Raw genomic sequence first — 15,249 nt, forward strand, 5'->3', positions numbered from 1 at the left:
TAAGGAGTATGTGATAAATGCTACATTAAAACAAACATTGCATTTGTCAGAGGTAGCAAAATCATATTCTGATACCCGGAAGTGAGTGCATATTTGATGTGGTTGGAAGTGGTGTAGATGAAGACTCCGCTCTCGTCCCAGGCTCCACTCTTCACCCTGATGTTCTCATGGATGTTACACAGACTCTCCAGCTTGCGGTTGCAGATCATGATAGCTAGAAGGATGGCACAGACAACAATGTGGGTTTAACCTCCTGAGGCTTCTGTAAAAACGGTGCATGGTTAATTTGCTGTTAAAAAGTCTATGAGCTCTTGTAAAATTTTTCAAGATTAAGTTTTGGATTGAAGTTTGGAAAACAAGTTTGTTTAAAGTTTGGAAAACAAGCTACCATATACCCCAAAAATTCTAGCATCTAATAAAAATATCTATGTGTCAACCAAAACATTAAGGTGGCAAGAGCATTCGGAAAATGCACAAATAATTTATGTGCATTTGCTGTGTGTGGGTGCACAAGTTTTGGTGTATCTCTATTGTCTGCTCACCATGTTTGGCCAGCAGAGCTACGTGGCTGGTGTCCGCACTCCACACCACATACTTGACCTTTGCAATCTTGACTGTAGCCAGTGAGCGCTTCTGCTGCACATCAAATAGGGTGACGCCATCCGCATCGCGCAGCAGCAGTGAGCCCGTGCCAGCATAGAAGATCTCCTCGCAGCTTGGGACCTGCACTTTCTTCACTATTTCATTCTTCAGGTTTTTAATCAGCAACTGCAAGGGGGTTAGTTGGAGCTTGGTAAGAATCAAGATGGACAAACGAAAATAACTGACAAGGAGAGAATATAAAAGTTGCCGATGAAGCGGTTCATCATAAAATAATTTGTCCACCGTCTTAAAGTGACACCTACTGTTGAACAATACTGCAAAATAAACATGAACATGAGCAATTATAGTGGTACTTTTTGAAAGGAAAACTGGGTAACAAAGAAAACCTTCAGTAAACGTCTGACAAAGATGAAACAGTATGAAAATTTCATATCACAATTATAGTGACCAAAATGATCACGGTTATCAGTATTATCCCAGTATTGTTAAAATGTGTTGAAAATGTTCAAAAAGTACTGATACACACACTGAAATCATTTCACATAGTTTGACACTGAAAAACACAAATAAAATTAGCAGCACTATGCACTTTTTGTTTGCATATACATTAAAATAATAATGTAGCCAATACATTATGTAAACATATGAAAACCATATTACATGTGCATTACAGTTTTTCTTGACAGCTTACACACATTTAGCGAATCATGGGTCAACTTAATCTAATGCTCACGCCTTCTTTGCACAGCAAGAGTCTTCTCTGGCGAATTGGTTAACTATTTCTCATTGCTTTCACACAATTTTCTTTGAGTTTTAACACACTTTTCAAAACAGTTAACACACTTCTCAGAGAGAGACACGAAACCTAATTGAATAACTATGTCAACACATTGCAGAAAGTAGCAGCCTACTGAAACTGCTCTCTCAATTCTAAATATCATCAGCACGCATGTGAACTCTCTGTGCACAATTCATCAATTAGTTCTCAACCTATAAAAGAGGTCAATAGATTGAAGTTGATACCAAGCATGGATCAAGGAGGCCGCCGCAAACAACAACCTCAGCTAGGACAAGGAAAAGGTCGTGGTAGAGGGGCCCCTGTCAGGGGACGTGGCGTTTGTGTAAGATGCTCTAATGAAATTAGGGCAACAATCATTGATCACATAGTCAATCATGGCCTCTCCATGAGAGAGGCTGGCCAAAGGGTTCAGCCAAACCTGAGCCGTCATACTGTGGCATCAATTGTTCACACGTTCCGCAATGAAAATAGGTAAGTCACTTTGCCGGCCTTTACAGTCAATTTACTGTACTGTTTCGCTGTATTTGCACTCTTGGCAACAACAATTTCTATACGCGTATTGCCACAATACAATGCAGTACTGTAGTTTCACTGAAGCCATTTACAATAGAGTAACTGACTTTCAAAATATATAATTTCAAATACTTTCTGACAGTATATTCTCTAAGTAAGAGTGCTCAGTACAAACCCCAAATTGTAATATAGTTGTCAGTGGTAAAACGGTCAATACTGTGAGGGTGGCTGCACAAAAGTTGAAGTGATGGTTGCAGAGGTTGATATTGATAGCTGTAGTTTCAATTTTTTTATCCATTGTTAAATGAGAAAACATACATTTTCAATTGAGCACAAATTGTAGGTTTTGATGGAAATGTTTGGTTTTGACGGGTGTGTGACAAGTTTTGAGAAGGTGGTGTCATTCTGCAAACATCATATACTGTTTTGGTCATTTCATCTTCTGTTAAGAGCTGTGTGTGCGCTGTTTTGAAAAAGTAAACTGAATGGAAAAATGTGCCAAAGGAATCGAGGAAAAACTAACATTAAAGATGGCACAATGTGGCCATGAGAGGTAACTGCACTTTGTGTACGTTGCAGATAGGAAAACTGCAACCAAAAAGATATTTCTTCACATTCTATGCTCAAGTAATAAGATTTATTCTTTTACAGATTTCCCAGCACTGGTTGTTAGGGCAGCTTCACTGTTTCATGCATCACTGTTGAAAGGGTTTTCTGTTCAGCTGAACTCTTGCTAAAGAAGCTTTTTTTTCTCCCCTAGTGCAGGTTAAGTGCACACAACGACCACACTTCGGCCTTAGAAGGCTTCATCCCTGCCGGAGCACTGTCAGTGCCTTCTGCCATGGTTTCATTGATGCAAAACAAATCCACATTACAGGCTGCACATGGTTCCACAGTTCAGTTGGTGGCAGTAATGCACCTCTAAGCTCGTTTGCCAACTGCCGTTAAAGACACAACGAAGCCCTGCATCTGGGAGACTATTGCTGATGCTGAACAGTATTTAGCACAGGTTTTTCAAAGTGTGGTAATCAAACACGATTTTAATAATAATTAAAATTTAAAACGGTAATAAGTCGGGAATTTTACAGGTAACTGTTTCAACAACAAAAATAAAGTGCAAATAATGCACTTTCATTTGTTCATTACATAATGAATAATAAACACGCTTGTGTCTGTTCTTTAAAAATGCATACACAAAATGGACCCATTTTGGCACAGACATTATGAGTCTCTTAGTATAATCATCAAATTAATAACTCACACGATAACAATTCTGCAACCAAAATTCTGGTTGCTGTTGAATTATTGCATTGTGTGTGTGTGTGTGTGTGTGTGTGTGTGTGTGTGTGTGTGTGTGTGTATATACACTTACTGAGTGCATGCGGTCCAAGACAGCAAACCTATTTCTGGCCACCCAGACTGCAGTCAGACCAGAGGACCTCTTCCCCTCAGGTGCTGTGGAGAGAATAAATCAGAAACAATTTATAATTAACTTAATTTAGCAGACGCTTTTATCCAAAGCAATGCACATCTGAGAGCTGACACAACACAAGTAAGGGTCTAGGCAGGCGAGAACAACATGAGTGCCATAAAGCTAAGGTCGAGCCCGATAGGACATAGGTGCCAACAGGTAGTACACAGATGCAATGAAGAGAAGTGGATTTTTTTTTTACAGTCCATGTGCAGAGGGGTGCGCGAAAGAGCTGGGTCTTTAGTCTTTTCTTCAAGGTTGATGAGGGCAGGCGTCCAAGTGGTGTGGCGGTTTATTCTGTTGCCTACCAGCACAGGGATCGCCATTCAAATCCCCTTACCTCCGGCTTGGTTGGGCATCCCTACAGACACAATTGGCTGTGTCTGCAGGTGGGATGCCAGATGTGGGAATGTGTCCTGGTTGCTGCATTAGTACCTCCTCTGGTCAGTTGGAGCACCTGTTCAGGGGGGAGGGGGAACTGGGGGGAATAGTGTGACCCTCCCACACACTATGTCCCCCTGGTGAAACTCCTGTCAGGTGAAACAAAGCAGCTGGTGACACCACATGTATCGGAGGAGGCATGTGGTAGTCTGCAGCCCTCCCTGGAGCAGCAGAGGGGGCGGAGCAGCAACCGGGGTGGTTCGGAGTGGGGTAGTTGGCCAGGTACAATTGGGATTAAAAAAAAAGGGGGGGGGATACAAAAAAAAAAAGATTGACAGGAGCTCTGCTGATCAAACAAAGTTTGGTAACTCATTCCACCACCGCGGAACTACAGAAGAAAAGAGTCTCTCTAGCAACTTAGCACCCAGTTGTGGTAATACCACACGCCAATCATTGGCAGAGCGTAGTGAGTGGGAGAGAGCATAGACCTGAATGAGGGAGTTCGGGTACACGGGAGCTGTTTTAGTTGCTGTTTTGTGAGCAAGTGTCAGGATTTTTTTTAACACTTTTTATTTTTAACAGCATTTAAAATACAAAGTGCAGAACAAGAGGTCTTGCTTGTTATCATCCAACACCAAAAACAGATGTACAGGTACAAGTCATCACAGGGATTTCAGCAATGTTGCCTAATGAGAAAGAAGAGGGGAAAAAAAAACCCTAATCAACAACAGTTTCCATTAAGTAGCAATCCCATTTTTTTCCAGTATTTTTCTCCTTTGTCTTTCTGTAGACGAAGGGCGAAAGTCATCTTTTCCATGGAGCATATATATTTGACAATTCCAGTAAAAATGTCCATATTTGGAGGATTTCTCTACAGCCAACATTTGGTGACAGCTTTTTTTTAGATGCTACTAGGAAATTTTTTCAGGAGATAGGCATCACCTTTACATAAGTTTTTAGTGGAAACTCCAAGATACAGAGGAAAAAGACGTGTCAATATTAAAGCCCAGGATCCTAGATATCAAACGTCCCACTTTTTCCCAAAAAGGTTGAATATGTGGACACAACCAAAATATCTGGGCATGGTCCACTTGCATTGATCCACACTCTGTCCAGCAAGGGTGCTGGGTCCCAGAAAACTTCGATTTCTGCTTTGGTGTTACAAAAAAAGAAATCGAGGCCTTCCGGCATAAGTCCCTCCAGGTCTCCAGGAATTAGTGGTAGTGCAGTTAGTTTCCCAGGCATGTAACCACACATCCTCAGGTATTTCCACCCTCATATCATTTTCCCCAACGCTGTCTTACATAGTCAATTGAATTTTTGTTCATTAAGGTGATAGCATAGTATAATTTTCCAATGACCCATTTGTTACTTTTATTTCTCTGTGAAGCTGGAATTGTTTAACAAAATCTTAATGGAAAGACTGACACCTTGATTTTGTAACTGAAATATTTCTTTCACCCTATCGAGACAACCCAGAACCGACTGTATTGGTGTATCCACCAAAGAAAATTCTGTCTTTCTATTTAGCTTCATATGTTGAATTATACCAAAGCACCAGTGATCTTAACTGAGCAGATAAAAAATAACCCCTCAAATTTGGTAGTGCCATGCCTCCCCTCTCCCTAGGCAGCTGCAGGGTTGAGTATTTTATTCGATGTCTTTTTTTGTTCCATATGAACCTGGAAATGTGTTTGTCCCAATCTCTACACTGTTTAACAGGGATCTCTACTGGCAGAGCTGTGAATAGATATAGTAGTTTGGGGAGGATATTCATCTTGATTGATCTTATTCTACTGCCTATATCAAGGGGAAGCAGAGCCCACCTATCCATGTCCTTATATATTTTCTTACTGATTTAATTATAGTTTATGGCATATAGGGAGGACATATCTTTTGGTAAATAAACCCCAAGGTACTGAATATGTGGCGAATACCAGTTAAAATTGTACTTATTTGCCAATTCTTGGGCGGGGGCAAAATTGAACATTAATGCCTGTGTTTTATGAATATTAAGTGTATATTCAAAATAACCCCCATACATCTTTAGGATATTCATGCGCAAAGGAACCCCTGAAGGTGGATTTTGTAAAGTCACCAATACATCATCAGTGTAAAGGCAGACTTTGTGCTCTATTCCCCCTATAATTATACCCCCCAGACCTCTCTCCTGTCTAACGGTTTGGGCCAGAGGTTCAATGAAAAGATTAAAGAGAATTGGGCTAATGGGGCAACCCTATCTGCAACCATGATGTAGAACTATAGAATTTGAGAGACTACCGTTGATTTTTATCCTAGCAGTTGGGGATGAATACGATGTCTTAATACACTGTATAAATCCTTTACTGAACCCAAATCTATCCATTACTTGGTACAACCGACAGAGTCAAAAGCCTTCTCAGCATCTAAGCTGAGAAGGACCGCACTGTTATTTTTTTTATTATTCTCATCAATTATATTATTATCATGGGTTTGCCTGTTTCCTATAAACCCAGATTGATCCTTGTCCATCAAGAGTGGCATCACCTTTTCTAACCTCTTTGTCAGAACTGATGCATACAATTTATAATCTATATTCAAGACATTTATTGGCCTAAATGATTTACAGTCCAGGCTATTTTTGCCCTCTTTTGGTATTACAGAAATGAAAACCTCCCTCTAGGAAGGGGGGAGGGTCCCTTCTGTCATGATGTGATTGAAACAGGTTTTAAGTAGTGGGAGCAATGATTCTTTCATCAGCTTGTACCATTCTGGTGGATATCCATCAGTACCTGGCGATTTACCTGTTTTAAGGGCTGAAATTGCTTTGTCTAGTTCCTCATTTGAGATTTCAGAGGTAAGTTTGTCATTGTGCTCTTTGCCAAGACAGGGAAGGTCTAACGAATTTAAGAACTGTTCAATTTTTTTGTTTACTCGCTTTCTCTGGTTGAGTGTATAGTGATTTATAGTAGGTTTCAGATGATTTTTGGATTCCTTCTAGTTTGGTTGTTATAGGGTCTCTAACGTTATAAATTATGCTTTCAATTTGTTGCTTGCGGAGCCTCCAGGCTAATAGTTTTGCTGCAGCAAGTATCAGGGTTTTGAATTTGATGTGGGCAGCGATTGAGAGCCAGTGGAAGGATATGAACAGTGGGGTGATATGTGCTCTTTTGGGTTGGTTGAAAACCAGATTCTGGATCATCTGCAGAGGTTTGAACGTACATGCAGGGAGGCCTGCCTGCCAGTACGGCGTTGCAGTAGTCAATGCGTGATATTACGAGAGCCTGTACCAGGCGTTGTGTTGCATGCTCAGACAGGTATGGTCTGAGCTTCCTGATGTTGTATAGGGCAAATAGACACGACCAAGCAATTGAGGTCATGTGAACCTTAAAAGTTAGTTGGTGATCAATCATGACACCCATGCTTCGGGCAGACTTTGTCGGCATGAGTTGGGTTGATTCAAGCTGGATACTGAACTCTTGTTGTAAAGAGGGACTGGCTGGGATGACAAGGAGCTCAGTCTTAAAGCGATTAAGCTGAAGGTGGCATTCTTTCATCCATGCTGATATATCAGGAAGGCATGATGAGATCCGAGCCAGGACTGTGAGGTCTTCCGGCGGGAACAACAGAAAGAGTGGGTATCGTCAGCATAGCAATGGTATGAGAAACCAAGAGAAGTGGTGTATATTGAGAAGAGCAAAGGACTGAGCACCGACCCTTGAGGAACCCCTGTGGATAAGCCGTGCTTTTTGGACGCTTCTCCCATCCAATATACTCTAAAATATCACCCTGAGAGGTAGGATATGAACCCACGGAGGGCAGTTCCCGAGATACCAAGCTCAGTGAGTGTGGAGAGGAGGATTTGGTGGTTAACCATGTCAAAGGCAGCAAACAGATCTAGCAGCAATAGAGAAACTCTAGCTGAATGGGGTGATTCCATTACCGACAGGAGTGCAGTCCCAGTAGAGTGCCCCCGCTTAAAGCAAGACTGATTCAGGTCGTACAGGTTATTCTCAAAAAGGAATTCAGAGACTTGGTTAAAGACTGTGCGCTTAAGTATTTTTGATAGGAAGAGCAAGAGTGAAACCAGGCTGTAGTTTTCCACCTGGGCTGGCTTGAGTGTAGGTATTTTGAGCAGCAAGGTGACCTGAGCTTGCTTAAATGCGGTGGGGAACACATTTCTCCTAAAACCAAGTTAATTCAACAAGATTATTCCTTAGTCATACATGTGCATGGGCCATAATGACTACTACTGCAGTAACACAGCACATAACTGACACGTGGTACAGCGACAACAGGTTCTCTCACACAATGCAAAAGGTACAGGATATTACAGTAGACTGTACATCCTTGAAATACACATAACTACACAGAGCTATATTCTATTCTTCACTCTTCTAAACCATTATCAGAACTGTATATAATCTACAGTATGTTATTATGGTTCTTGACAGTGCAGTGTTTCTGCAAGTTTACAATATTTGTTAATGCTGTACAGTAAATGCCCACTATGTGGAGATTTTTCCTGTTTATAGAAATATTTCCCTTTTCAAAATATCTGTACAAAAGACAACCATCATTTCCTTTAATATCTTGCCAATGAAACAGCTCTTCTAAGATATTCTACTTTGCAATGCCCAGTGATGTCCTACATATCTTCATGTAATCATTCCACCAAGTCAAATCCTTTCACTTAACTACTGAAAATAATTCTGAATTCTGATAAATCAAAATGTGATTCAATTTCAAAGACCAGTATTTCACTTGTAAAAGCTACATAGTTGAATTGAACATTTTTTTTAATACCGTCAGGGTTCTGAGAGTCGCTCTCTTTGGGAATGGAGTACAGGTCATAGGTGCTGTTCTCCAAGTTGGTCGCCCTCTGCAGGAGACAAAGAGTTTTACATGAAATACATAAAGAATACTGTGCATCTTCCTATACACATCGAATGACCAGGAGGTGTACGATTTGACAGGTCAATACTTACAGTACAGAGCAGCACCGCATTTTCGGCAGGGTTGTAGGACATGCTAAAAACTGGAAACTTTGACCCACTGTGGGAAAAACAAAAAGAATATTCAATTAGTTTGAATCACTAAATGCTAAGCATTCTGATCCATCATGCCAAACAGGACAAACAAAAGAATTGACACCCAAGACCTTTTTCCCCCTGGAAATTTTAGAATATTGCCAATGGCAAAAAAAAAAAAAGTACAGTCCAACCAGGATTTTTGAAACCACAATAGGACAGTTTATGACTATTTCAGCAGACAGCGTCAACACAGATGAGTTATATAACAGACATACATTTTACACCAAACTACATGCATTCAGAATACAACAGAACCATTGTACTTATATCCAATAATGACAACACAAACAAACCTGCGTAGCTGCATGACTGCAGTATCCTTGCTGCTGTTGAAGTCCAGCTGGCGGAGGAAGCGGTCCTTGACGTAGAAAAGCATGTTAGCATATACAGCATAGGCAGGACGCTCCCGCTCCAGCTTGAACACCAGCATCCCGCTGTCGTGACCTGGGAAGAAAAAAAAAAAGATTTTTTTTTTATTTATACAATACTGCCCAAAAACATCATACACTTGCCAACTGAGAAGGAGTAAACAGCCCCTTATCCACATAATGTATGGTGCCTATAATCTGGATATGTTGTGTTGCTAAAGCCGCTTTTATTTATTGCGATTACTCTCTTCTCGTTCCAGCGGACACAGTTAAATTTCTTCTCATTCCAGCGGACACAGTTAACATCCAGAATTTAAGTGCTATTCTTTCAAAATCATGATGCTTGCTTCTTCTTTTTTTTTTGTAACCTCACCACCCATAAATTATAATGTCGTGAATATTGGGATGAGGCTTTTAAGCATATTGTATTTGTATAATAAATAGCATAGGCTTAACTATATGGACAGCGCGTGGGCAACTTTATTATCAATATTTCTCTGGGTTTATGTGTTGGTACGTAGCTTTGTAGAGCCCAAATGGTTCTTGTTTTAAGTTCATTACTTGTTTAAACTTTTGTATAACAGCACAATTACAAACCTTCCTTACCTTAACCATTAACTTTAATGATGGTATTGAACTTGAAATGACATGGTTCCCATAAGCATATTCTATATGTAAAATAGACTACCTACCACAATGTAACGCAGGCACATGAGGTGTACCCAAGTGTCATTTACCAGCAACAAACAACTTGAGGTTGGGATGAGCCTTCCTTACCTTAACAGTTAATTTTAATGATGGGACCAAACTTAAAATGACATCATACCCATAAGTCTATTGTATATGTAAAATAGACTACCTACAACGATGTAACACAGGCACATGAAGTGTATCCAAGTTTACCGGCAGCAAACAAGTTGAGGTTAGGATGAGCCCCCAGCACCCAGAAGCGGTCGTGGTCTCTGCGGAAGGTTTGGACACCAGTCCTCTTGGACATGTCCCAGACCCTGATGCTCTTGTCCTCGGAGTTGGACAGGATGAGCTCCTGGCGCGGGTGGAAGACTGCACAGGACACATTGTTGTAATGTCCTCGGCAGGTATCCAGCTCCCATGCCTTGGACTCTGGATTGAGGGAAACAAAGTGGAGAGATTGAAGGAGGGAGAAAAAAAGAAAAGCAGAGATAAAGTGACAGAGAGAGAAACATGGGGAATTGAGAAGATAAGTAAATTGGTGTTTGTTTTTTAAATGAGCAGTTAAGAATGGGGAAAGTAGTGTTCAATGTTTCATTCAAACCTACTAGCAAAAGAAAAAAAAATTGCTGACGTTTTCTCAGAAATTGTTTCACATTGTTCATAATGCAATGAGTTTTTCCAAAACACCACTACGTCTCTCACTCTTCTCGTCAAAACAACTGCACACGCTACCAGAGAATGAATGAATGTAGATCATCACGACATGAGGCAATGCTTTTGCAAAATGAAGTCGTTCTTCTATGAAACACAACCGCTTTTGTCCACAGAGGTGCACAACGCCATTAAAAATCCAACAATCCAAGTAGCAGCCATAAGTATGCATATTATCATGCTACCTAATTCAGGAATTTCTGAAAGGGTCAGACCATTGCCATGTGACCTAAACAAACAGCTTAGACTGGACTTGAAAATGTCATCTTTGTCAGAAAAGGAGGCTCTGGGAAGACAATGACTTATCAGTATTATGGTGAAAGACAGAGCTAAAGGTTAAAAGATTGAGATATGTTCAGATTCAAAGTCACGGTCTCATGGCCTTGAAATGCATTTAGAATACACTTTAATATCACTTATCTGTACGTTTGTGCCATGTCAGATTGTGTGGGTTTGTCTGCATAGGAGAGCAGCTCATTTCTCAAGGCCAGAGAGAATCGCTGAGCAGGACCCTGATGCTTTTGCAGTTACTCCCTTTCATATGAATGCATTCATATGATCAAGATGTGTGACCAAACCAAAAACGCCCATTGTTGTAGTCACCTTCTTCATTTTAGGCCCAACAACAGAAACCCGAGCTAGGCAAACTTTGAGTACTGGCTCAACATGGCACATCAAGAAACCAAAACATCTTTATTATCTCTAAAAGAAATATTAGGAGATAAAATTCTCTAATCAACAGACATTTCAAAAAGGCCTCGAGTTCAGACATGACTGAAAAAATGTGGGATGTTTTCGCTTTTTGCACTTTTCCATTCATCATAAATAAAAGCCATCAACTGCAGACATATATTTACATATGTACATATTTACAATTTCATTTTCAGCCCTGTGATGGACTGGCAGCCTGTCCAGGGTGTCTCCCCGCCTGCCACCCAATGATTGCTGGGATACGCTCCAGCATCCCGCTACCCGAATTCGGATAAGCGGCTTGGATAATGAATGAATTAATAAACTCCAGACATTTTTGGTGCCACACTAGTTTTACACCAGTGGACAAGTTGGTTATATTGGTTTATACTGAATTGTCAAAATAATTTGTTGACATTCCCATTGCTATTGTGGATTCCTTTATATGCGTCTGCCTTTACAGATACTCACCGTTCATCCTCCAGATTTTGACCTGCCTGTCGTCAGCTCCGGACACGATCAGAGGCATGCTGGGGTGGAAGGCTGCCCAGTTGACTCCTCGGTCATGACCCTGTATACAGAGAAACAAACTTAGACAACATCAACTGGTTTCTTCTCGGAGACACGGAAGCACTAAGGCAAAGAACTAAAGGCTTGCTGAACACTGAGGGATAAATGAATTAACTAGCCTCTCTGGGAGATTTGAATGCTTAATTCCATTGAAATTGACTGCAAACAGTAAGCCTTTCTTGAATACTCAAAAGATTTAGGGTTTTTATTTGGATTTTTTCCCCAACTGTATCCGGCCAATTGCCCCACTCTTCCAAGCCATCCCAGTTGCTGCTCCACCCCCTCTGTTGATCCAGGGAGGGCTGCAGACTACCATATGCCTCCTCCAATACATGTGGAGTCACCAGCCGCTTCTTTCCACCTGACAGTGAAGAGTTTCACTAGGGGGATGTAGTGCATTGGAGGATCACACTATTCCCCCGTTCCCCCTCCCCCCCGAACAGGTGCCCCGACCAAGACACACACCCATATTCGGCTTCCCACCCGCAGACGCGGCCAATTGTGTCTGTAGGGACGCCTGACCAAGCCGGAGGTAACACGGGGATTCGAACCGGCGATCCCCGTGTTGTTAGGCAACAGAATAGACTGCCACACTACCTGGACAAGATTATTATTTTGCTGTTCAACTTAGAATAATGTAAAAGATCATAACAAAAAAAATCAAGTTGTTTTTTTACCGGTACAGGATACACACTACCAACTAAATATGAAAATCAAACCACATTCTGAGGGAATCCTGTTTAGTACCAACTTAAAACTTGAGCTAATGGGGAAAATAGCTTTAAGAAACATAGATAAATGCCTGCTTTTGAAGAATAGCAAAAATAGATCTGAATTCTCCTCGACACTTAAACTGGGCTTGAACTTGGATTTAATTCATAACATATGACACTGGCTTCTTTCTAGCCTTAATTTTCTCATAAAAAGGACAAGCAGTGGTATTTCTCTGACAGCTTGGTAACACCTCAAACATGTCTTCACATTTACAGGTCTGGTTAATGATACTGGAGAAATAATGGCGGAGGTTGGTGTAAAATAAAAAAACAAAGGATTGTCATTTGTAATCAACAGTTCTATGTCCTTCAGCTGTCAATTCAAAGGGTTATTTCGTTCAAAAAAGCAAATGATTTTTTTTCTGGTTCTGCAAAAACAGTCATACATTTGAACATTGAGTGAGTTGTACTGAGGGCCGACTCACCTCAAGGACATGCTTGACAACAGCGTCTGATGCGCCAAACAAGTCAACGCCAGAGATGCCACGCACCTCCGTCTCCACGGCGCCAGGAGAGAGGTTCTTCTTTCTCAGACCTGGAACCAATATTCATAGTAGCACGTGCAAGGGTGGAGCGGTGCAGCCATATACATATTACAACAGGGACAATCACAACGCAGGGGAGGAAGAACATGAAACAAGACAAGTTAATGCACAACCAAATACAAACCACCATCTAGGAAAATGGAGATGACTGGAGTAGGATTTTCAATTTCAAAACATAAACAAAGGAAAGGAGAAAAAAAAGTGATGTAACTGTTGGACCACTGAACACTCACACAGGCTCAAAACACATGTACAACCTCTGGTCTCTCATTGCCTCCCAATTCGAGTCTGTAAACAACTACCTCTGTAAACAACTACCTATATGACCACCATAAAAACATCACTATTGATTGGGTTAATTAATTACCAACACAAATGAAAGGAATATTCATTCTTTTTCATTGAATCAGAGCCTATAAACTTACATTAATGAAGCCCCAGACTCAAATTGGGTTGGCAAAATTAAACTGAGAAAACAACAGTTTGCATTAATGATTCCTGCCCATTAAATGGATGTGGTGAACAGATGGCTCAACAGGCTTAACAGATGTTGTGAAAACAGACTGGCAGTAGAAACCAATGTGCAGGTATGGATGTTTCCAGAGAAGGTGGAAGGAAGAGGGGACATAAGAAGTGGGTTGACTGATTTTGGCTGATGGGGAGGGTGGTGGCTGGGGTTGTAAAGATGTGCTCTGATGGGGCATTGGATGTCAAAAAGAGATGTTTTTAACTTGAAAGAGTCCATGCTTGTGTTAGGCATCACAAACTTGCAAAATCATCTCTTGCAATGTTGCTGTTTAAAGTTGTTTGAGACATGCTGAGAAATGAATACATTCCAGCTATGACATTAATATAGGGTTATACTTTATATTAATCTCAAAAATGGTAGGGTTACTAAGCAGATATACGGGAAAATTGTAAAAAGCTGAGTAGAAGCTTAGCTTTGGCTGTTAAGTGAGAATGGAACCTGATATGCCAAGAGAAACATTCAGATATTTATTCATCACTGGTTAAGACGCATCAAAATGTGTTCGTGAGGGCTATGCTGTCATGCACGTTAGTGGTGACGGGTTTGTTTTTTTTTGCAATTCATGTAGTTAAGGTGGAAAAATAATGCAACAACAGCAGGAGTTGAGCACTGACACAAATGTGAAGAGATGCAAAGTGACTCTATTTGCCATCCACACAGAATATGAGAATTCCAACGTCCGGTTGTGAGGTTGTGTGATGTCAGTGTTCAGACTCTACAAACACAGAACCATGCACACATAATGGACAAGAGACCAAGCTTGGTACTCAAACTTAAAACAAAATCCCATAGACAGGAGACAATAATAAATCCTTTCGATCTTTAGGTTAAAAGATATGAAGAACACGAGAGGGGGATGTAAACTGGTTAATGGGTTAACAAGCAAGAAAATGCTAGGACAGGCAAGGAAAGAACACCATTACAGACAGTAAAAACATGCAAAGGTACAAAAACACCTCTCCCATGCCCTACCTGCTTATCTAACAAAATCTTGACTCTTGCCAAACCTAAATTCATATAGAATGCTACCTAAAACAATGTAAAAAAAAAAACCTACATGATTATGTGATTATTTTAAGCTGTAAACATATTTTACTAGCCTGTCTCTGCCTGGCCTAAAATAGAGAGGTGTTTCTGGAAACAGCCCACAGAGATTTATTCTCTACATTAAGGAGGAAGAGGAGGTTCAGAACCTTTCCAGTCATCCTGTTCCTGCCTCTTTCTCCACATCTGTAACCACTCCGCCTCACCCACCCCAAACCCCTTAAACTTGACCCACTATCCCTTGTCCTGCCCTCCCCATCCAGAACCCTCACCGGAAATATCCCACACACGCACGGTCTGGTCAAGACTGGCAGATACAACCAGGTCCTCAGATGGGTGGAACTGGGCACACATCACATAGTGATTGTGCCCTGTCAGCACACTGTGTAAGAGAGAAAGGGAGAAAAAGGAATATCACTTTATCGAACTACACAGAATGAAATGATTTTGGAAAATTTCAAAAATGTAGGTCACTGCAATGTTTCTC

General features: G+C 40.9%; 1 protein-coding gene across 1 annotated transcript in view; it reads right to left on the reverse strand.

The window, feature by feature from the left end:
• copa (COPI coat complex subunit alpha) overlaps positions 1-15,249 on the reverse strand; it is a 29,578-nt gene that overhangs the window by 12,219 nt on the left and 2,110 nt on the right. Inside the window, exons 6-15 of the mRNA XM_056292860.1 lie at positions 15,035-15,144; positions 13,070-13,179; positions 11,773-11,872; positions 10,111-10,329; positions 9,133-9,283; positions 8,735-8,801; positions 8,553-8,628; positions 3,288-3,370; positions 543-768; positions 76-214 (exon numbers count right to left, since the gene is read on the reverse strand). Of these exons, the coding sequence (XP_056148835.1) occupies positions 76-214; positions 543-768; positions 3,288-3,370; positions 8,553-8,628; positions 8,735-8,801; positions 9,133-9,283; positions 10,111-10,329; positions 11,773-11,872; positions 13,070-13,179; positions 15,035-15,144 (1,281 nt within the window). The remainder of the gene's footprint in view (positions 1-75; positions 215-542; positions 769-3,287; positions 3,371-8,552; positions 8,629-8,734; positions 8,802-9,132; positions 9,284-10,110; positions 10,330-11,772; positions 11,873-13,069; positions 13,180-15,034; positions 15,145-15,249) is intronic.

The sequence above is a fragment of the Lampris incognitus genome, chromosome 14 (genome assembly GCF_029633865.1).
Source record: "Lampris incognitus isolate fLamInc1 chromosome 14, fLamInc1.hap2, whole genome shotgun sequence".
Lineage (NCBI taxonomy): Eukaryota > Metazoa > Chordata > Actinopteri > Lampriformes > Lampridae > Lampris > Lampris incognitus.